Source organism: Carettochelys insculpta, chromosome 2 (genome assembly GCF_033958435.1).
Source record: "Carettochelys insculpta isolate YL-2023 chromosome 2, ASM3395843v1, whole genome shotgun sequence".
Lineage (NCBI taxonomy): Eukaryota > Metazoa > Chordata > Testudines > Carettochelyidae > Carettochelys > Carettochelys insculpta.
In genome coordinates, this window is record NC_134138.1 from 160,757,781 (window position 1) to 160,781,579 (window position 23,799).

The window sequence follows — 23,799 nt, forward strand, 5'->3', positions numbered from 1 at the left end:
GACCCTGCCAACCACCCTCCTCTCTCACAGAGTTCAGTGAGAGCAGAGGTGGTTCAGAATCTCACAGGATAAGGCCTATAACAACCAATTTCTTTCACTCCCGTATGAAGTTATAGGCAAATAAAGCTACAACAAGTAACATCTAAAACCAAGTGCAAGTCAGAATGACCAACAATAAGAAGAAATAATTCTTTGCAAGTCTTACCTTTGTACCATCCATTTTTATACTGCCCAAAGGAAGTAAGCTGATCTAAGGAAGTAAGCTAACCATTTCAGCTACTACCAGCTGTCAAATTCTATTCTACAAATGAAACCGACAAAGTCAAAGTCATATTATTCATTACAAGGGCAATTTTCCCACCTTTGATGTTTGTGGAATGGCACACATCCTACTTAACTTAATTTGCTGCTTCTTCTGGTCTTATTAATGTAACTCCCTTTTCCCTTCCCTCATCCCTCACTATATAAACCCTGGATTCTAACTGTCTACTCCCAAATCTGAGGAAGTGGGTCTTACCCATGAAAGCTCATGACCTACTAAATTTGTTAGTCTTTAAGGTGCTACAGGACTGCTAGTTATTTGTAAAGCTGCAGACTAAGATGGTTATCCCTCAAAGTCACATTTGTTTGCCCTATTATGTTATGTAGGAATGCAGGACTCTCAAAGTACAGAATCCCAGATCACAAAGATATCCTTTAAATGCCAACAGAAAAAACAAGTGTACCTCAATATCTTCTTTATATTTTAACAATGAAGCATCCATTATGTTCTTCAGAGAGAAACTTTGAGAGACAACATCAAAGTTATGGCCAGTTATTTGTGCAATTCTTTCCCAGTGTCTTGGCATCATTGCCTAGAAAAGAGCACATGAATTAGACTGCAATAATGTTTAAAAAGCAATCTTATTATTAGGCAAAAATTATTATTCAATTTTCCACTGAGACAGCTCGACACTGGGAAGCATCTCAATCTCCGTTCCATTAAAAGAATTACCATTCATTTAATCAAACTGTGAAGTATTTTGTTTTTAGTTGTCTGTAACTAATCCTAATCAAATGCTACCATGCACACAGTTGCTTTGATCTTTTAAAAATGGAAGGTTGAAAGCATCTTATACATCTAACAACATAATTTTGATCTTCAAGTTAATCTTATCTTTAAAGTATCATGTTGAACTAACTTTGTTTGCCATCATTTCAAGCAAAGGACAACTCTCAGCAAAATCATCAATCTTCTTTTTTAGGTCATGAAAAGCGTGCCATTCTTGCAGAGCCTTAGGCAATTTACGAATTCTAAAAAGAGAACAAAATATCAGATTTGATATACCCATAATTCATCTTATTTTTATCATCATCTCACCTTTCAATTTGTGGACAAAAGGACTGCAAGTAAAACACCTGACTACAACACAGTGAAAACATCCCATAGTATACTGAACAAATAAAGTTCTATGAAATTAAGATAAGCTTTACTGGGTTACAAGACTTATTGATGGCAATGGCAAAATTCCATTGACTTTGGCAGGGTCAGGATTTCACTTCATGGATCTACTGTGCTCCCTGGTCTGCGGGAAGTTTTTCTCCTCTGAGCCCTCACAAAGAATGCCTGTGAACCAAGTGTGGCTACTCAAGTTTCACATGTGGGGCAGAGTTTGGTTCCTATGAAAGAAAATAGGAAAGCTGAGGCTATAGAAATGGATAGTCATCTGCCAGAATTCTGACTCAGAAGCTCAAAGGTTTAGGTGGCAAATGAGGGACCCAATTATAGGATCAGAGAATGGTCAGACTGGAAGAGACATCAAGAGGTTATCTACTCTGATACTGTGCACTCATGGCAGGACTAAGTACCATTACACTCTCCCTGGCAGGTGTTTGTGTAACCTGCTCATAAAAATCTCCAATGATGCAGATTCTACAACCTCCCTAGGCAGTTTATTCCAGCATTTAAGCACCCTGAGAGTTAGGAAGTTTTTCCTAATGTCCAACCTAAACTGCCCTTACTGTAAGTTTAGCCCTTTGCTTCTTGTCCTTTCCTCAGGGGTTAATGAGAACAATTTTTCATTTTGCTTCTTGTAACCATCTCTTATGTACTTGGAAACTGTTATCACGTCCCCTCAGTCTCTTCCCATCTAGGCTAGATAACCTCATTTTTTAAAAAAATCTTCCCTCATATGCAGAGCCACCCTGTTTATAGGATGAACTGGCGCAACCACTTTTGGGGACCCTGCAGCTGCTGTCTCAGCCACTCTACGGACAGGAAGAATCGAGGGTTACCTGGGGCTGGGGGTCAGGTGGCGGAGGCAGCAGGGGTCACCTCTCCTCCCGCTACCACCCATTAAGGGGTGGCAGGAATAGCTGCCTGCTCTGCCCCAATGTGCTGCCACTGCCCTCCCAGCCTGCTGCACCTTGCTTCTCCACAGTGGAGGTTCTCACCACCTGCATGGTGAGTACAGGGGTGAGGGAAGAGCACCCTTGCTGCCTCTGCTGTGCCTGGCCCTCAGCCCCAAGTAACCCCTGGGCTCTGTTGCCTGGGAGGAGGAAGTAGAGGGGCAGCATGGAGGAGGGGCAGGGCCAGCAGCAAGAGGGAAATTGTCTTGGGCCCTGCATCTGGGGTAAAGGGGTGGGGGTTTCCCAGACCAGCCCCACTCAGGACGGCCCTGCTCATGGATCACGTTTTCTAGACCTTCAATCATTTTTATTGCTTTTCTCGGGGCTTCCTCCAACTTGTTCACATCTGTCCTGAAACGTGGTGCCCAGAACTGGACACTGATTAGGCCTCTCCAGCTAAGCTAATTAGAGCGGAATAGAGCAGAATTTCTTCTCACGTCTTGCTTACAAAGCTCATGTTCATACATTGCAGAATGATATCTGCTTTTTTGTGCAACAATGTCACCCTGTTGACTCATACTTAGCTTGTAATCTACTATGACCCCAATTCCCTTTCCATTGTACACTTGCTTAGGCAGTCATTTCCCATTTGCTATGTGCACAGCTGATTGGTCCTTCCTTAGTGGAGTACTTTGCATTTGCTCCTATTGAAGGTCATCCTGTTTATTTCAGACGATGTCTCCAATTCGTCTAGATCTTTTTGAATTTTAATCCTATCCTCCAAGGTATGTGCAATCCCTTCCTCCTTGGTATCATCCTCAACTCTATAAGTGTACTTTCCATGTCATTATCTAAATCACTGCTGAAGATCCTGAACAGAACAAAACCCAGAACTGATTCTTACAGGACCCCACTTCATACAGCCTTCCAGCTTGACTGTGATCCAATGGTACCTACTCTCTGGGAACAGTTTTCCTACTTGTTATGCACTCACCTCCAAGTAGCTCCATCTCGGTTGTATTTCTCTACTTTGTTTACGAGAAGGTCACGTGAAAAATATTAAAAGACTTACCAAAGTCATATAGCACATATACCAATTTTTCCCCATCCGCAAGTCTTGTTATCTTGTCAGTGAACACTATCAGGTTGGTCTGACAAATCTGTGATGACTATTACTTATCATCTTATTATGTTCAATGGACTTATATTCATTCAGGAGCTGTGTTTGTTTTGCTCTCTCATTCTGTCTGAAATTTCTGCCTCTTGGATATCAGATAAGATGAAAGTTGGAAATACATAAATATGTTCAAAAATTCCATGAAGGATCAGCTCTCATAAACTAACAAAAGATGAAGAAGACAAATTTTGATGTGCTGAAATGTCTACTAAATCATCTACCTGTTTTGAAACTCCAGAAGCTCACTGTTCATTTTTTCAGTGTCCAGGTCACTCCAAAGCATTTCATAGTATCCACTGATATTAGCATTAACTGAATTGTAAAGACCATACAATCTCTGAAGCAGTGTAAGCTCCCGTTTTATTCTTTGCAGTTCTGGGTATTCTGTTCCAAATTGTAAAAGAAGCAAATTGTGATTATTTATTAGATTAAAACTATTCAAGAAAATTATAATCCATGCCTTTTTAAAATATGAAGATTTAATAAACATACAGGGTCAGGTTGTGACACCATTGTTCACACTGAGAAGAAAATACTCCTTGCATAGTCCCATAAGCAGTCAAAATCTGTCCCACAGTAATTCCTTCAGTGGTGGGAAACCTGCAGCCCCGGGGCCACATTTGGTCCACCAGGTTCAATGTGTGGCCCACAAGATATCTTACAATGCACAGGGTTGCCAGATTCTTCTGGTTTCTGTCTGCATAGTTTTTTCCTACTAATATTACTTGAGTGACATGCATGTAAAGCCAGGGCACAAGAAGTGAGGTCTATGCTGATTGTATGCAGAGTTGACTGTGAGAGTCATACATTCCTTCTGCATCCAGTCAACGTGCTGCTATGGTTCAGTTAGCACACACTGCAAATTCTAGGCACACAAGCACAGTTAGTAAAACTACCCTGTCCTAGGAGACCATCTTGATTCTGACTATCTTGCAGATGACTGAGATGAAGGAGGGCCACTCATGCAGCCCACTCACTGGCCTAGGTTCCCCATCATTCAGTTTTCAGCCAGTGTATTACATCTTTATATCATGAGCATAACCATATCCTGGAGATACAACTCATGATTTTGTACTTGAATTTGTGTTGAAAAAGGCAGCTGAAATAGAGAGTTAGTCTACTGATTTCACAGAAAAACTAAAATATTTTCTTCCCAAATTTGCTTCGGTTCCTAAAGAGGTATAGATTTAATGGTAACCTTTAAAAGGATCCTGTCAAATATGTTAAAAGTTAAAGATCTTCAGAAATTACTCCAATTTTTTTAAAAAATCCCTCATTTTACCTTTGTGCTTTGGGGTTCCCATGTGAAATGCATTATTAAAACTTAGAAATGTCAGACTTGCCATACGCAGGCACATTACTCTCTCATAGGCCAGTGTTTCTCAAAGTAGGGTACAGACCTGCTTTCAGAAAGTCACTAGCTGGTCCACACTGCTTTGTTTACCTGAGTGTGAGGGAGGTGACATGGGGGGTGCATGTGGTCCCCTGTGCACCCCTACGCATCACTTATGCCTTCAGGTAAACAAAGCAGCGCAGGCCCTGTAGCAGCTTTCCCTAAGCGGGGCTCGCAGCCCACTTTGGAAAACTCTGCGTCTGAAGATGTTGACTCAGATTCTCAGGTATGCTAGAAACCTCTTGGTGAACAAGAGATGGGCAAAGGTAATTTAAAGTCACCTTTGCCATCACCCAGGGCCAGGTTTGCAAAGGTACCTAAAGCGAGGTGTTTAGTGGGATTTCAAAAACACCCATGCACTTTTCAAAACCTCAGTAGCTACCTGCTTGCATCCTGAGGTACCCAAATACCTTTGACTATGTCACCCCCCTAGCCCATAAGGGACTAGATTAGTATTGGGCACTGACTGTGGAGTTGGATATAATTTTTTTTTGAAGTAGGTTTCATCCTGAGGTCTATTGTATGATCACATTGAGGTCCTAAGTGGCTACAGATTTGTTAGATATGCTTATAGAAGAGTTAATTAAAATCTATGACCTTTTAAATTCTCCAGATATTTGTTTAGCCCTCTACATTACAAAAGCAAATGTTGAGATGATAGTCCAGGGACAACATCGGATTAGTCCTTTCTACAGCTAAGAACCAAATCTTAAATGGACAAAGCTACCAGCCAGCCAGCAATCACACACCAGTGGTTGGCTAATATTATAAGCCTGACATTTATATTGCCTCATTTTCAATGCCAACTGTGGCATCATTACCTGTGACAGAAAGACCAAATAATTCTTCCCCACCAGAAAAAGTAATATACTGCCTCCACAGCTCATCAAATTTGGCTTGGAAGATTTGTAATCTATCACTTGCTTCCCAGGGAGGAATGTCTTCCACACCAGGGCCGCTGCAAAAATCAAGATATTAAAATGCACGTGTACAGTATTACCAAGAGTAGAGGTTTCCAAAGAGCATCACAGAACTACTGTTTAAAGAAATGGAGAGCTCTCCTAACATACACACCATGAAATAGTTTTAAATGGAAGAGATTTTTTTCCTGATAATTGAAGTTTAGCACAAAAATCTGAGAAGAGACCAAAGATATAATTAATGTTTTGACATCAGATGGATGTCAAATGGAAGCTGACCATCCCTCCTGGTTTTACCAGGACAGTGCCTTATTTAAGCTGTCTCACAGGCATCCCAGCTTTTTTAAGAAAATGGGCAAATTGTCCCATATTTTGCAGGGCTCCTGTTCCCTTGCACCTGGTGTCTCAAGGCTGCACCCCTCATTGCCAGAGACCTCCTCCATGAGGCAGCTGCCCTGTTCCCTGATGCCTTGCACCTTGGGACAGCAGCTCCGGCTGCAGGGGAGCTCCCCTGCAGGCAGCTGCCCCACTCCCCAACACCCTATGGCAGCAGACTCTGCTGATGGCGAACTTTGCCAAGGGGCAGCTGCCTTATTCCCTGGCACCCCACACCCACAGGAGACAGCTCCCACTGCCAGAGAGCCCCTACAAGGGGCGGATGCTTAGTTCCACAGCATCCCATGCCTCGGGGAGGCAGCTCCTGCTATGTGGAATGTCCTCTGTGGGGCAGCTACCCCGTTCCCCAGCACAGCAGCCCCTGCTGCCAGGAATCCCTGCCTGCTGCAAGGAGGTTTTGGAACCCCCTTCCTCTGCTCCCCCACATCAGGAGGCCGCAGCAGGCCCCATCACTGAGAAGTTCAGACGTGCAATAGCAGCCTCCCATCCCTGGAGGGCCCATGTCCCATATTTGCCATGCAGTGTGGGCACCCTAGTCATTAAGATTTGAAAGGATTTTCCTAAAGATAAGCCCTAAATTTTTGGTGACACAATTCACCCTAACTGATGGCATCTGAAGTTAGCAGGCACCAAAAAGCTCTATTTTTAAAAGTTTGCTTCTATTACTTTACATTCATTTTGTTTTTAGATATAGATATAGATATAGATATAGATATAGATATAGATTAATGGGATTTTTCATTTTCTCTCTTCATGAAACAACTACAACAGTCAGCAACCAATTCTTATGTGAGAAGATTAGAACAGTTAGAGCCAGTGACAAAATTAAACAATCAAGCAAATACATAAAGGCATGTGATTTTTGCCCCAATTGTAAATGTGGATGGCTCAGTGCACTGGGCAGGCCTTAGGTTTACCATTCTGGAACAACTACCAATGTAACATAATGATGTACTGCACCATAAATCATTCTCACTTTTCATTATAGTCTTTGTAAAATTCCGCAGCTTCTGTCTGGAACTTTTTAATGCCATTCAGTAAATCTGTTTTCATGGATGGTTGCACTTTAAGAAGCAAGTCCTGCATCTTCAGTACCTGTCAGAAGTAAATATATACATAAAAGTGAAAATAATCAGGAGAATTTGAAAAAGTGAATGTTTAAAATAAACTGGTTCTCCTCCAGTTATGCAGCACAAAAAATTCTGACAAGAACGATCAAAACAAAAAGCAGTCAAGTAGCACTTTAAAGACTAGCAAAATAATTTATTAGGTGAGCTTTCGTGGGACAGACCCACTTTTTCAGACCATAGCCATACCAGAACAAGAACGACTGTGCTTTGCCTACACTAGGGCTACGTCTACACGTGAAGCCAACATCGAAATAGGCTATTTCGATGAATAACGTCTACACGTCCTCCAGGGCTGGCAACGTCGATGTTCAACTTCGACGTTGCACAGCACCACATCGAAATAGGCGCTGCGAGGGTACGTCTACACGCCAAAGTAGCACACATCGAAATAAGGGTGCCAGGCACAGCTGCAGACAGGGTCACAGGGCGGACTCAACAGCAAACCGCTCCCTTAAAGGGCCCCTCCCAGACACAGTTGCACTAAACAACACAAGATACACAGAGCCGACAACTGGTTGCAGACCCTGTGCCTGCAGCATGGATCCCCAGCTGCCGCAGCAGCAGCCAGAAGCCCTGGGTTAAGGGCTGCTGCCCACGGTGACCATAGAGCCCCGCAGGGGCTGGAGAGAGAGCATCTCTCAACCCCTCAGCTGATGGCCACCATGGAGGACCCGGCAATTTCGACGTTGCGGGACGCGGATCGTCTACACGGTCCCTACTTCGACGTTGAACGTCGAAGTAGGGTGCTATTCCGATCCCCTCATGAGGTTAGCGACTTCGACGTCTCGCCGCCTAACGTCGAAGTTAACTTCGAAATAGCGCCCGACGCGTGTAGCCACGACGGGCGCTATTTCGAAGTTAGTGCCGCTACTTCAAAGTAGCGTGCACGTGTAGACACAGCTTAGGAGTGATAAAGCTACAGTACCTGTGTGTTTAGGTTCTTCCAAGCATATGCCAACCCATCCACTCTTTCTGCATTTCCATCTCTAAATAGAAGATCATATTTATGTAGCAGAGCATAAGATTCCTCTACAGGTCCAACTGTCATGTCAATTTTAATCTCAGCCTCTCGTATTTCCTTTAGAGCTTCCATTGCTCCTCGTACATCGTCAAGATCATTGATTGGTCTGTTTAATCGCTTGCTGAGATTGTCAATGAACGTGTAAATTTCATCCATGTCTGCGGCAGCTTTTTTATTTAAAGCCAATCCAAATGTTCTCTGCCTCAAACGACATTCCTGAATTAAGGCCATCTTCAAAGACTCAGTTGCAAAATCCACTGATTCCAATATACAATGACTTGGCAGTTCTCTAATTTGGATTTCTAATTGCTAAGAATAAAACAAATTATCAACTTTATTGCACTATAACTTTTTTCTAAACAGCAGAATAATTTGAGGCAATACTTACAGAAAAGTAATTAATTTGAGTTTGGAATTCAGACATCACTGGGTTAGTCTCTAGAAATTCTTTTACTTTTTCCTCTGGATCCTACATAAATGGAGAATTGTATTATTGTTTAACATTTATAGTAGCCTCCTTCTCTGCACAATTGGGCTAGGTGCTGTGCAAACATAAATTAAGCCATGGCCTCTGTCATGGTGCTGTATCTGTCAGCAGGAAATGGACACTTGTTTAGGAGGGGAATGTTAGAAGCATTCAATAGTTAGATAGCTGGCATTCATCATGTGCAAAGATCAGACAGACTCTCTCATTCTTTAGCATGACGGGTTGGTTGTCTTCACTAAAGGAGGCACTGATAATATATGTTTCTCTGCAATGGTTTTCACTAACCAGAAGGTGTCCAGATCTGTCAGAAGTTATTACTTGGCAAGACGTTCCTCAGAGGTCAACAAATATGTGATGGGGCCAAACCAGGGGTGAAAGTAATGTAAAATTTCTTCCAGATACTGCTTTATTGCAACCCAGGTCCCTGCCAGCAATTTAAATAGCTCCCTTCTGGCTTTTGCCTCAGCTAAGCTAGCTCTTGCTGGAGCTGTGCACCAGGGCACACCCATTTACTTTCACCTCTGAACCAAATTCAGAACAAAAACCCATCCATCAACCTGGACTCTGTTCTGTTTGAGAATCTTCAGTCTCAGCTTGTTTCTTCTGTATGCACTTCATCTTTTCTGTAAAGTTGGATGAAAGAGCCTTGCAGCAGCTGGTACTTGTGTCCAAGGTCTCATTTATGCATTCAGGGAGGATTAGCTGGTTCAGTCATTGGAACATCTCTGCAGGCTCTGATTTCCCAGAGGCAATGGTGGAGGAGAAGATGGTTCTTTTTGCTTTCTGTACAGCTGAGGCACATTGCTGAAGCTGTTTTCAGAAAGAGTCGGACTGGATTTTGTGCTCCCATAGCAACATTTTGTTTATTTTTGACTTCTTCTGATGAATACAAGATTATACCTCACCCATCTTGTTCTTCTGACACACTTCTCCAGTGAATGGCAATCATGTGGTCAGTAAGAAAGAAGGGCAGTATTACAGCTGAGGTATCCACTTTATACTGTAAAATTTTAAGATATAGCAAACACTTAAGCAAGAAGAATAAACCTATTGCTCCTCGAAAATGTTTGAGGGGGAAAAAACCATAAGACAAGCAAAATCATGTGGTGTTTACAGGAAACACAGTTGGTTAATACAACCAAAAGCAGATCACTTTACCCAGTAAAAAGTAGCATGTTTTGTGATAGACAGATAGATAGATAACCTGATTCCAGATGCTGGAGAATTTAGCAAAGCTCTTCAAAATATCTGCTGCATCATTTTTAAGAGATAAAATTACTGTTGTGAGCTGGATCACAACTTTGTTCACATCCTTGTGTTCACTGATCTGTTTGTCCAAAGGTCTCAATGCAACCATCTTGGTGAGTTTGCTCTCATCCCCCAGCTCTATGGCAGCAGCCTGTTCCATCTGGCATAAATGAAAAAACAGTAAGCCTGCATCCAATAGTTTTATTGGACATTCTACAAGAAGGAGCAACTTATGAGCACAGATAAAATTCCTTAAAAAATAAAACAACCTCATGAATAACTTGCGGAACTATAATTCTATTCTTAAAGGTGACTCTAAAAATGGTTTTGTGGGTTCCACATTTATTGCCTCTGAATGATTTCTATATCAAATGTGCTGCATTTACAAGTAATATTATCGGAGGAGTTTAACCTAAAGTACCAGCTCTGCAGTTTGGGGTAAACTCCCCCAATAATGTTACTTGTAAATGCAGCAAATTTGATATTTGTCTGGGCTATGAAAGCAAAACTGAATTATTTCTTTCTTGCACAGACAAGCTTCTGTAACACTTTTGCTTGTTTATGCTACAGTAAATAATTCTGTTCTGATGATGTATAAGGAGAAATTGAATCCTATTCTTCTCTTAGCTGTTTTCATGATGTCAAGCTAAAAGGAGTAAATTATTTATTTTTGTCATTGAAATCAGCAGATATTGCTAAATATCCTACTCTGTATATTAACTACCGGTAGAAAGGACATGATTTCAGTTGTCCAGTGGAGCAGTGGTGAAGGAGTTTTGCCTTTCCCTCCTACCTGCCTCCCAGGCCCAGCTGGACTCTTGACGTCTGAAGCAACATAACATGTTTTGCAAACAAGACATTTGCTCTCTTGGAGGCAAGCCACAGGGGAGCTGTGTTGCTTGAACCAGGTGTTTTCTAAGAGTTCACGTTCAAGGACTGGGAGGAACGATGTGCTTTTACTAGAGATAGATGTGCTGAGCTAGTTGAATTATAGCTGATTGCTTTTCTCATAATAATGTGCTCTCACTCGGTTATAAAAGCTGTGGGAATAATAAACTCAGGGCCTTCAGTCTTCAGAACTGTTGGTCCCCTGCTGTCTTTATGTTTGTCTTTGTGTTTCAACCCTCGCGGTACCTCGCCTTTGGGACCTGGGAAAAAAGAAATACTACACAGTGGTTTCCATCTGCAGACCTTGCTGCAGCCCTAAGCATAACTATCCATAGGACCCAAATGCTGGAAATCCATGTATTGCTGATGATGGCAGAACAGTAACACACTAAATACAAGCTAACACCAAATAAGAACATTCCTGACTGGAAAGGATGGTACAAAACCACATAAATCTCTCAAGTAATGATGTAAACACATTTTGAGAGATAGCAGAAGTTCACACCAGCCCCTCCAAAAGGTGCGGAGGGGATGGCAGCAAAATGGAGGAGGCTGTTTTGTTCAAAAGAGATGGTGTAAGGTACAAGAGGGGAAACTAACAACATTGGAGTGTGCTACATAACTTGTTCATAGCAATGTACAAAAGAAGTCATAGGACTCTGTACTTTTACATTAACTGAGCATTTACAATGTCATGGACCTACATGGATTGGTGTTCCCGTAACCTCTTTGTTCATTTCAAGTGCTCAGATTCATTTCTGACACAGGATGGTTTGAAAGAAGCATGCCTTAGAAAAACTGTCCATTTTTCCTGAATCAACCCATGTGAAGCCTATTTTCCATTCCCTGTTACACACTGATTGGCAAACCAGAAAAGTGACACTCTCTTTGTGTCCCACAGAGTGGCTGTGTCTGGACCTTACTCAGGTAGGACTGGTCCAGTCCCTATGCTTCTCTAGCTAACCCTCATATCTGAGGGCTGCAAACACAACATTCTTCTTCTTAACACAAAGGTATTGTCATTCTATGGTTATCTGGCAAGTGAGGCTAGTGATTATAACTCTGTTCTTAGCAAGCAGACATATCCCATGCATTACAAGCCCAGGAGCCACGAGCCCTAGGAAGGTTGCTCACAATGATGAAGTAATTTTATTGGATAAACTAGGTATTTATACATCCTTTGGTTCCATCATTCTCTTCCCAGCTCACAACCTCTCTCTTTTCTCTGGAACCCACTGAAGTTCCTTTTGAAGCTTCAAGGGTCCACTTATTTTTTCTTATTTGCTCCCTACCTCTACTTAAGAGACACCTATGCCTACAGGAGGCCTGCACACCTTCCTATGAAGACAAAAATGCATGGGGAAAGAAGAAAGTATCTTTAAAAATATCAGTTTAATTTAATCTGGTACCATCATCACTAAAAACTATAATTAACTATAATTTTCTACTTATTACATAGTATGAGTATAAGACAGAATTTTAAGATTGATTGGGTGCATTGCCTGACAAATATGGAGTTGAATTAACCTCCAATTAAGTTTAACATTGACTCTGACTGGCCCAGATTTACAGTGCTTATTTTAGGAGAATTACAACATCTATGTGACATTTTTCACTCTTACATTACTGATATTATATGCATTCAAGCTTAACGCCACCTTAATATTGTTTTTGTCTGGGAAGATCAATAATGGTTTATTATGCATAATTATCTGCATAGTAAAACACAAATGACATTAGTTTTATCCTCCAGTCTGTAATAGCACTAACACTCTACCATTACCTGTAGAAAAATTTGTGAACTAGTGCTATTTTTAGTATAGAAAATAGTTTCAATAAATAAACTAATAATGAATGTGTTCTGTATTTAATGTAAAGATTGTACATGAAAACATACGTTTTGATAGGGTGACCATATCTCTTCAGCCCAAATATGTGACAAGGGCAATGATGCCATCCCAGCCAAAACGGGACAGATGGTCACTCTCTCTGAGAGGCAAGAGGTAGCTGTCCTGTGGGGGCTGTCACCCTCCCAGTGAAGCTCCCAGCTTCCACCAGCTGGGTGGGGGGCACCGTACTGTTGCTGTGGCTCCAGTTCCCACAGCTGAGGGAAGCTGGGGGGCAGCCGCGCTGCTGTGTGGGTCCAGCTCCGGGTCTCCCCAGTGCGGGAAGGTGGGAGGGCAGCCATGGCATGGGTCCGGCTCCTGGCTCCCCCAGCAGGGGGAAGTTGGGGGGCAGCCATGCCACTGCAGGGGTGCCAGGGGAAGCTGGGGAGCATCTGGGCTGCTGGGTGGGTCTGGCTCCTGGCTCCCGGCTCCCGCAGCAGGGGGAAGCTGGGAGTGAGGTAGCCATGGCCAGGTCTGGCTCCCACAGCCAGGGGAAGTTGGGTGACAGCCTCACTGCTGCAAGGGAGCCTGGGGAAGTGGGCAGAAGCCTCCTGAAAATATGGGGCAATTAGCCCTTTTGACAAAATAAATGGGGGCACCATCCTGGCATCCCAAGTACGGGACTGTCCTGCTGAAACCGGGACAGATGGTTGCCCTAAGTTTTGACCTCCCATGAAAAAATCCAAAACTACAAGTAAAAAATAAATGGAAACGTAACCTTTCTTAGGAAATTTGGAAATGTAAATCCTAAGTGTTTAGCTTCATTAACCTCTGAGCTGAAGGAAAGACCAGGGAGCACTGGGAGCTGGACGAAGCAATACAAGGACATGCTGAAGACACACATGAAAAAGTACAGCATTGGTGTCGACACTCGGGAGAACCATGCCCAAGACCAGTCCCAGTGGAGAATGGTAATCCATGAGGGGGTGGCACAATTTGAGAGGTCCCACTGCAGTGCAGACAAGGACAGGTGGCGAACAAGAAAAGAGCCCTGAGCCCCTCCAATAGCTACTAACATCTGCCTTTTCTGTGATAAGATCTGCAGCTCCAGAACTGGGCTGATCAGCTGTCAATGCACTCACAAATAGGGTGACATGAAGACGTCCTACTCATTATCAAGTGACCGCCAAGAAGAAAAACTTCTTTAACCAATCCTTTTAACATTCTAAGCAATTTAAATTTTAATACTCTACCTGCTGTTGCCTATGATGTAAATGAGCAAACTTCCACAGTGGGATATCTCTGGCCATTGATAATACGATAGTTACTGCTTTATTTACAGCATTCTGAAAAGAGTAAAACATTCACCTTAGACATCATAAAGGTCGATCCTTGTTAAAAAAAAAAAAGAAGAAAAAAAGCCCTGTTTGATTAATAGCAAAGTTAAAAAATGAACCTTTCATCTTTACAGTCTTCCACTTAGCAATGCTATATTCTAATAAGCTATAGTGTAAGGCACCCCAAACAATTCGTACCCTTTGAAAAAGACTAACAAAGTAATTTATTAGGTAATGCACTTTTGTGGGGCAGACTGAAGAAGTGGGTCTGCCCCGTGAGAGCTCATCACCTAATAAATTACTTTGTTAGTCTGGAAAGTGCGATAGGACTGCTTTTTTGTTTTGTGAAAATACAGACTAACGTGACTACCTCTCTGTGACCTTTTAAAAAGCAAAGGGGCGCTGCATACCAACCTATCCACAACAGCACAAATTTTAAACCTGTTTTAAATAAACTTAACTTAGACATGCATTACACAAGATACTAGTAATCCTTACACTTTTCATCCAAGGACTTTTGAAAGAGCTTTACAAATATAAAGTTTGTTCATAATACATTGTGATTTAATTATTACATTATATACTCTTTAAAGAGTAATACACAGAGGCAGTTGACAATTAATTTATTTCACAACTATCACTGAGTACTCTTCTACATTTATTTAAATGTGTGATACTCTAGTTACATATAGGGTTACCAGGCAACAACTTGTCAACTGGAATGCCTGGTCAAAAGCAGGCCCTGGAGTCTTTGGTCAGTGCTGCTGACCAGGCTGTTAAAAGTCCGGTTGGTAGTGCAGGGTAGGACTGGAGCTGAGGCAGGATCCCTACTTGCCCGACATCACACGGCTCCCAGAAGAAGCAAGTAGGCTCCTGTGGCCTCTTGGTGCAGGGAGCTCCACATGCTGCCCTCACCCTAAGTACAAGCTCCACCACTCCCATTGGCAGGGAACTATGAGCAATGGGATTTGCAGAGGTGGTGCCTAAGGACTTGAGGGCACTGCGGATCTTCTTGTACCTACGGTCGCAAGGACCTGGCAGTCACTTCCTGAGAACTTTGTTAAGCAACAGCAGGATCCCATAACACCTCATGTACCCAAGCTCCCTCCTGGAACCTGCCCCTCTCACTCACCCCACACCCTAAGTCCCTGCCCCAGCCTTGACCCCTTTCCTGCACCCCAAGCCCTTCGTCCCTGGCCCCATCCCAGAGCCCATGCCTCCAGCCAGATCCTCCACCTCCCTCTACACCCCAACCTTCTGCCTAAGCCTGGAGTCATCTCCTGCATCCTGAAGCCTGCGCGCCCAGAGAGAGCCCTCACCCCCGTCCCATACTCAACCCCCCATTCCAGCCTGATGAAAGTAAGTGAGGGTCAGGGAGAGAGAGTGACGGAGGAAGTGGGTATGGCGCTAGTAGGCAGTGGGGTCTCAGAGAAGGGGCAGGGCCTCTGGAAAGTGAGAGGGGGGCAGAGCGTAGGTTTTATGCAATTTGAAATTTGGAAACCCCAGATCAGTGGTTTTCAACCAGTGTGGCACAACATCGCGGTGTGCTGTGAAATTTCATCAATTTCCCCTCAGTGCAGCTGTTTGGAGAGCACGAGAGGCCATAGGGGAGGGGAGAAAATGATGAACTTACGCTACCTGGGGTTCAAGCAGCAAGGCTGCCTGGGTCCAAGTTGGTGCAGGGTTGGTCAATTGCTACCCCACCCCTGAGTGACTCTTTGCAGAGCCACCATAAGGGTAGATGCTGATGCTGCAGGAACCTGCTCACACCAAGAGGCAGCTGAAATGATGCTTCCCAGCCTGAATGAACTGTCAAGGAGCCTGCCCCCTCTCCCTGTTGTGACAAGGGAGAGGGAGGATGGAGGCCTGTTGGAGCCGAGCCACAGTTTAAATGCCACGTCCCAGCTCCAGTGGTCTGCCAGGGAGGGGAGCCTGCTTTCTAGAGCCACCTCCCACACCCACAACTGATTGAGCAGTCTGTGAAATTTTCATTTACTCAACATCCCTAGCAAGGCGTTGAGCAGATTTTGAACATGTGTCTGTGTTCACTGTCTAAAGCCGTGTCTACATGTGCACGCTACTTCGAAGTAGCGGCACTAAACTCGAAATAGTGCCCGTCACGGCTACACGTGTTGGGCGCTATTTCGATGTTAACATCGACGTTAGGCAGCGAGATGTCGAAGCCGCTAACCCCATGAGGGGATGGGAATAGCGCCCTACTTCGACGTTCAACGTCGAAGAAGGGAACGTGTAGTTGTTGCGCGTCCCGCAACTTCGAAATTGCGGGGTCCTCCATGGCGGCCATCAGCTGAGGGGTTGAGAGATGCTCTCTCCAGCCCCTGAGCTCAATGGTGGCTGTATGGAGCGGCCCCTTAAAGGTCCCCACCCCCTCCCTTTCTGTGCAGGAAGCTGAGAGAGCATGCAGGCAGCAGCAATAACACGCGGCTCGCCTGCACACTCTTCTTCAGCCACCCACACCCCCAACCGACCTGATGGCCACCCGGCAGCCTCCCCAGCGCCCTCAGGGAAACCCCCCGAAGGGGAGCCAGGGTTCCCAGGGCAGGAGCCAGGCCAGGAAGCAGCAGCGGGGCCCCTCCTGGACTGAGGCCGAGCTTTGGGACCTGCTGGGGCTCTGGAGTGAGGAGGAGGTGCTCCAGGTAATGGGGAGCAAAAGGCGGAACGCGGATGCGTTCGCTCGGCTGGCCGAGGGCCTGACCACCCGGGGTCACCCTGCCTGCACTCCAGACCATGTCCGGAGTAAAGTGAAGGAGCTGCAGCAGGGTTACGCCCGGGCCCGGGATGCGGCCAGCTGATCTGGGGCCACCCCCATCACTTGCCCCTTATACAGGGAGCTCAGGGACATCCTGGGCCCCCGGCACACCTCCTCCCCTCCGGCCACGCTTGACACCTCGGCTGAGGAGCCCCAGCAGGCCCCGAAGGCGGAGTCCGCCCCGGAGGCAAGCCCCGTAACCCAGGGGCCCCCCCAGGAGCCCACCCTCGGGGCACTGGAGCAGGAGGAGGAGGAGGAGGGGGACTCCTCCTCCACCGACACTGGCCTCCAGAGCCTCCTCTTGCCATCCCGGAGCAGCAGCCGGGCGTCCGCCCCCCGGGTGTCCCCCGACCGTGGGAGTGGACCGTCAGGTATGTACCCCCCCTGGTGCACACCTCCGGGGTTGAGGGGCAGGAGTAATAGATATGGCCAGGGATCTCCACATGCCCAAATGACCATGGCCCCAAGGACAGCAGTGGCATGTCCCTCACAGGAGTGCATCAGCCTCTGCCCCACCCAGGACGACAGTGCCATGCCCCATCCCCGGGGCATGGGGGAGCAGAACCTCTAGGGTCCCCCGGGGACAGGTGTGGGACACCCAGGAGCAGCAGCAGCATGTGATGGAGTGGGGGGAGTGCAAATGCGAGACTCAGGCTAGATATGAGCAACAAACTGAATAGCTCCCAGTGGCTAAGGATGATCCTGAGGCTACAACTGGCAGGTTACACCTCTGCCCTGAACAAAGAGGAGGGAGGAGCCGAGCTGGGTTTGAATCGGGGGCGCAGTTAGAGGCTAGGGGAAGGGAGAGCTAGAAGGCTGCCTGCCTGAGGAGGGGGAAAGCTACACCCCAGAGGGGCACCCCTCGGGGTCTTCTCCCCAGGATGGGTTGGAAGGACCGTCTCTGACTGCTGTACAGTCGCTTCTGGGAGAAACTGGACATTTGTTGCCTAAGAAACATCTCCTGTCATACCTGCTGAGTGAAGTGAGAGTCACTCCCACCAGGGAACGGGGTGCAGTGCAGGGGGACCCTTGAACCCCATCACAGCAGCATCTCCCGGGGACGGGGATGGGGAACCTTCAGCACAGGGGTGGGGGGACAAGGGCCACGGCTCGGGGCCCACACTAACGGCTGTCTCCACTCTTCTTCCCCCCCTCCTGTGTTCCGCAGCTGCACCATCGGAAGGACCGGAAGAGAGCGCCGGCGAGGCTTCAGTAGTCCCGGAAAGCCCTCCGGGGCCATCACTCCAGGCCAGGCCCTCGGCGGAGCAACAACCGGCCCCACGGTGGGCAAGACGGCGGACCCAGCAGCAGGAGCCGCCGGCGACGGACCCCCAGCTGCTGGCCCTCCACCACCGGCAGGTGGTGGTCGTGGAGCAGCAGCTGCGGGTGGAGCAATGCCGCCTCCACCTGCAGGAGCGGGTGCTGGCCTGGCACCAAGAGGCATGGGGGGCCTACATGCAGACATTCAACCGCATAACGGATTACCTGGCCCTCCATGCCACGCCGGCTGCCGCTGCGCCCACCCTGCGGGCTCCACCCGCTGCTCCAGTCGCCACGCCCTCCGCCGTCGCCCCGCCACCCGCCACCGAGGGCCATTCCGCCGAGGGGGACCTGGGGCCAGCTGACACTCGCCGGCCATATCTTCCAGTCCGCCCGGCCCCCAGCCAGCCCCGGCCAGGGCTGCGGCCGAGGCGGGGATCCCAGCCGCCCACCCCCAGTGCTGGACTGTAGGGGCGTGGGACCCAGGACGTGGCCCCCTCCCTTTGTATATATTCCTCCCACTTTTTGGTTTTTTGCCCTGTACATAGTTTGTATTTATTTATTTGTGACCCCTGTTTTCACTGTCTGATCCTTCCCCCGCCATGTAAATAGTTCTTCCCTTCCTTGTTATCCCTGTTTTTACATTAATATACATACATATAATATGTAAGTTAGTTAGAAGTTCTATAGTTATTATTAAGAAGAGTTCAAGTAAACATGTTCGATTTCACAAACAAGTGTCTGCTTTTATTTGTACAAGAAAAGTCAGGGGGGTGCTGTTGGGTGCTCCGTGGTGTGGGCGTAGGGGCAGAGAGTGTTGTGGAGGATGGCGGGGGACAGAGGGGGGCCTGCCAGCGTTCACCCCACGGCCTCATCGAAGTGGGCCCACAGGGCCTCCCGGACCCGGGTCCTTTCGGGGTCCACCTGGCGACTGGGGGCAGCGGGTGGCTGCACAGCGGCCCTGCCGGCCTCCACAGCCCAGCCCTGAAAGAAGGCCTCCCCCTTGCTCTCCAGCAGATTGTGTAGGGCGCTGCACACACCCACAATCTGGGGGATGTTGGTGGGGCCCGCATCCAGGCGGGTGAGGAGACACATCCAGCGCCCTTTGAGGCAGCCAAATGTGCGCTCCACCACCTGGCACGCGTGGTTCAGGCGCTGGTTGAAGCGCTCCTGGCTGGCAGACAGATGGCCCATGTAAAGGTGCATGAGCCAGGGCGAGAGGGGGTATGCCGCATCTGCGATGACGCAGAGGGGCATGGTGGTGTCCCCCACAGGGATCTCCCGCTGGGGGATGTAGGTCCCCGCCTCCAGCCGGCGGCACAGGCCCGAGTTCCGGAATACCCGGGCGTCGTGGGTGCTGCCAGACCAGCCCACATAAATGTCCTGGAAATGGCCCCGGGTGTCCACCAAGGCCTGGAGGACCACTGAGTGGTAGCCCTTCCGGTTGATGTAACGTCCTCCACTGTGCTCCGGGGAGCGGATGGGGATGTGAGTCCCATCCAGAGCCCTGAAGCAACTGGGGAAGCCCAGGGTGGCAAAGCCTGCGATGGTGGCATCTGGGTCCCCAAGCCTCACGAGCCTGTGGAGGAGCATGGCGTTGATGGCACGGACCACCTGCAGGGGAAGCACATGGGAGAGCACCAATGAGGGGTGAGCAGGGTGTGTGTGGCCCTCCCCTGCCAGGACCCCCTCCCCTGCCCTCCCCTGCCAGGGCTGCCTCCCCCCCTCCCCCCGTGGATCCTCTTACCTCCATGAGGACAGCCCCGATGGTGGCCTTGCTGACGCCAAACTGCTGGCCCACGGATCGGTAGCTGTCTGGAGTGGCCAGCTTCCAGACAGCGATACCGACCTGTTTCTCCACAGGGAGGGCACGCCGCATGGCGGTGTCCTGGTGCCTGAGTGCGGGGGTGAGCCACTGGCATAGCTCCAGAAATGTCTGCCGGCTCATGCGAAAGTTCCTGAGCCAGCAGTCGTTGTCCCACTCCCCAAGCACAAGCCGCTCCCACCAGTCGGTGCTGGTGGGGTAGCTCCACAGCTGGTGGCGTATGAGGCAGCGGGGGGGTCGGGGTGCTGCAGGGTTGGGGGTTGCGTCCTCCTCCCCTGCAGGCAGCTCCTCCTCTGTGGCAAGGAGGTGCTCAGCTGCCTCCTGCATGGCATGGAACAGGGCGAGCACTGCTCCTGCAGGGGCGGCTGGGTGGACCTCTGGCTGCTGCTGCTGCTGCTGCTGGAGGTCCATCATGACTGCGTCGCCCAAGGTGTGCGTGCCTATGGCTCTGCAGACCGCGTGCTGTGCAGGCTGAGTGTGTCTGGGAGGGGTTCTTTAAGTGAGCGGCTAGCTGTTGCCCCGGAAGCGCTAGTCCGCCCTGTGACTCTGTCTGCAGCTGTGCCTGGCACCCTTATTTCGATGTGTGCTACTTTGGCATGTAGACGTTCCCTCGCAGCGCCTATTTCGATGTGGTGCTGCGCAACGCCGATGTTGAACGTCAACGTTGCCAGCCCTGGAGGACGTGTAGACGTTATTCATCGAAATAGCCTATTTCGATGTCGCTACATGGAAATAGGCTATTTCGATGTAGGCTTCACGTGTAGACGTAGCTTAAGACAGTGTATTCTGTGGTGGATCTGAAACATTACAGTAACCCCTCAATTTAACGGACTAATGGGGGGAAGGGGCGTCCATTGAACCCAAAAGTCCATTAAATCAGAGGTTTTACTGAGACCTGCCCCTGCCAGGCTCCCCAAGTCCCAGGCCTCCCCCCACAAAAAAATGCCCGCTACTCACCTGCTGCTAGAGCTGGAGCCCAGTGCTGCTCATGGCTGGAGCTGCATCCACAGCATGTGGCAGCAGGGAGCCCCTGGGTTGCGTGGCTGCAGGGAGCCCGTAGCTGCACTGCTGGGGCTTCCAGAGCCTGCTGCATGGCTACAGGAGCCGCTACCACTACCGGAGCCACCATAGGCTTCTCCCACCAGGGTGGCAGTGTACACAAGTGCTCTCTGCCCACGTATGCCCCCCACCCCTGGTGGGAGGAGCACGTGGTGGCTCTGGCAGTGCTGAATGTCCAGGCAGCAGTTACTCTGGTGGCTGGTAAGTCCTTTACTTTTATTTTTTCTTTTGTGGGGGTGGGATTTAGGATTTTACAAGCCACGATTAAGCGGGCTTTGGGAACAATGGGAGTCTGGCGGACGTCCATTGTTCCCAAAGGCTGCTAAATCGGGAGCCATAAAATCAAGAGTTTACTGTAATGCATTTGTTCCTTGTTAGCTTGTTGTATGCATTACTATGTTGCAAACCTCTCTAGAACAACTGTAATCATTGTAAAAGTAAATAAACATTTATAAGCAATCGATTCAGCTGAAAAAGTGGGTGTGCAATGGAATTGCTTGTCTTGTTGAAGTTGGTCGTGTTACTCAAAAGATTGCGAACCACTGCTCTAGATGAATATATTCGCAGCTGTACAAATGATGACATCATACAACCCTTTCTAGCTACAGTATTAAATGTACTTCTTATTGTCTGACTTCCTGTTAACAGACCACACAGGCTGCAGATTAAATCTGACTGAGAATTCTAAAATTGATTTAGGGAGCAGTAGTTCAAAAAGTTGCTAGGCTGCCAGTCATATTATAACAATCAATTGCTTTTGGAGCCAGTATAAAATAATTCATATAACAGTTGATTTTAAGCACGTGCTTAAGAGTTCTGTTAAATAAAATGCAATTACTCACTGCTGAAACTTGAGAACATTCTTAAGTGCTTCACTAAATCAGGGCCTTGTTGTGAGGCACCTGTTATAAGCTGTTATTTCACACTGATATGGTCAATGAGTTTTTCTTCAGGAGTTGTAAGTAATGTGAGCAGACTGGGCTCTTACAGACTGCTTCGGTTTGCATACTGCCTTTGAAAAGCTTTCCTTTTTAAAGTATTGTAGAAGTGAAGTGTTAAGTTTCCTGTAGAATTCTTGATTTTATTGGCCAGTATACCAGCTTAATTGCTGGACCCAGTTTTATAATTTCTCAAGATGACATCTTGTGTACTATTGATTTTTTTTTACGTGTAGTCATATTTTTCTCATTTCTTACCTTATCTCATTTCACATGCTTATCTAAGGTTAAATAGGCAAACCTTGTTATTTTTTAAGAAAACTAATTTACATTAAGTATGAAATACCAAGAATGATTGTGATGTGCATTTATTTTTGTCATTGCTGTTGTTACCTGAATATCATCAAGACTTGGTCTCAGGACAACATTTGGAATGGTCAGCTGAAGTTCAGCTTTGAATAATGGAACTCTTTGATCCTTTATGAACTTGGTCATCTGATATTTAGAGTTGAGAACATGTAAGCGATACCTTAAAGCATCTAAAGAAATCCTGGTGCCTAGATAATAAGACCATTTTAGAAAAAGTATTGTTATGACCACAAGAAGCTCAGAAAAAAATTACATTATAAAATGTCATGTAATAACAAATAAAAGTAAGTCTACTGTAAAATGGAAAACCTACATTTCACTAGAGAGTCGGTATTTTTCTGACAAAGCTGCCCCATCAGGTTATAGTAACTACATGATAGACATTCCTGGCACCGTGTTTTCTGTTTCATATCAAGATGTCCACAGGCAAATGAATCCTGAAAAGTCACAATGAAACAGCAAACACAAAATAAAAAGGCTCCAAATAAATCATATTTCATAAATGAAATATGGGCAGCTTAAGAAATGTTTTACAATTATTTACAACTTAAATCTTACCTGTAGATTTCTATTGTCTTCCGATTTCAATCTGTGCTTCAGAATGCCCATCAACTCATACATGGAGCGTTCCACTTGCTGGCTTTGTCTACAAAGGAATGTTATGGATTTCAGAACATAACCACCCACAAAAGAAATGGGGAAGCCCAAAAGAGAAGAAAACTTACTAACACCCTGGCTTTCAGAACACACTATGGTAAACGGTGAATGCAGAAGCATACCTGAACCATTCAGTTTGTTGCTATCTGCCCAACATACTATAAAATAACCAACAGATATTAAAAGTACCCTGGGGATGTTTTCACCATTGTATTTTGAAGACTGCACTACATTCAGCACAGTAAGATCTTCTGGATTTATTAAAGAAGAGCAGAGGTTTTTACAGTTCTGATAAGCAATCACAGGCATGTTTCATCCAGGTTTGACTTATCAGGGTGATACAGCAAGCTACCCTGATGTACAGACCAAAGCATACAAAATGATGGAGCCTAGAAGAAAGGCATTCTGACACGCAGACATGGATGTATCTCATCGGAACACAACTGAACATGCAGTACATGGCAACATAAAAATGCAAAATATTATATGCAGCACCTGGAGAGAGACAGAACCTGTCTTCTAGTCCCAAATCCATTAGTTGACATTAAGAATCAACTTTACTTGTCATTGCCCAAATAATGGGCTCTTCTGAAGTTTCCAACCAAAGGAAAGGAGACTAACAGTCAAACAAAACAAGAATGAAATGATAGAAATGCCTTATTCTTGTTGTATTTAAGATGCCTATAGATTTTATTTTTAAAAGTTCAGAATAAGAATTTCATTTGGTCCAGAAGCCTTGTTACACAGAGGTTAAAGTGCTAACCATACTA

General features: G+C 46.6%; 1 protein-coding gene across 1 annotated transcript in view; it reads right to left on the reverse strand.

Moving 5' to 3' along the window:
- LOC142009614 (dynein axonemal heavy chain 5-like) overlaps positions 1-23,799 on the reverse strand; it is a 254,663-nt gene that overhangs the window by 167,963 nt on the left and 62,901 nt on the right. The window contains exons 22-33 of the mRNA XM_074987917.1: positions 22,931-23,018; positions 22,686-22,809; positions 22,397-22,560; positions 14,068-14,160; positions 10,057-10,260; positions 8,754-8,834; positions 8,270-8,674; positions 7,191-7,309; positions 5,720-5,856; positions 3,727-3,889; positions 1,182-1,293; positions 726-854 (exon numbers count right to left, since the gene is read on the reverse strand). Of these exons, the coding sequence (XP_074844018.1) occupies positions 726-854; positions 1,182-1,293; positions 3,727-3,889; positions 5,720-5,856; positions 7,191-7,309; positions 8,270-8,674; positions 8,754-8,834; positions 10,057-10,260; positions 14,068-14,160; positions 22,397-22,560; positions 22,686-22,809; positions 22,931-23,018 (1,819 nt within the window). The remainder of the gene's footprint in view (positions 1-725; positions 855-1,181; positions 1,294-3,726; positions 3,890-5,719; positions 5,857-7,190; positions 7,310-8,269; positions 8,675-8,753; positions 8,835-10,056; positions 10,261-14,067; positions 14,161-22,396; positions 22,561-22,685; positions 22,810-22,930; positions 23,019-23,799) is intronic.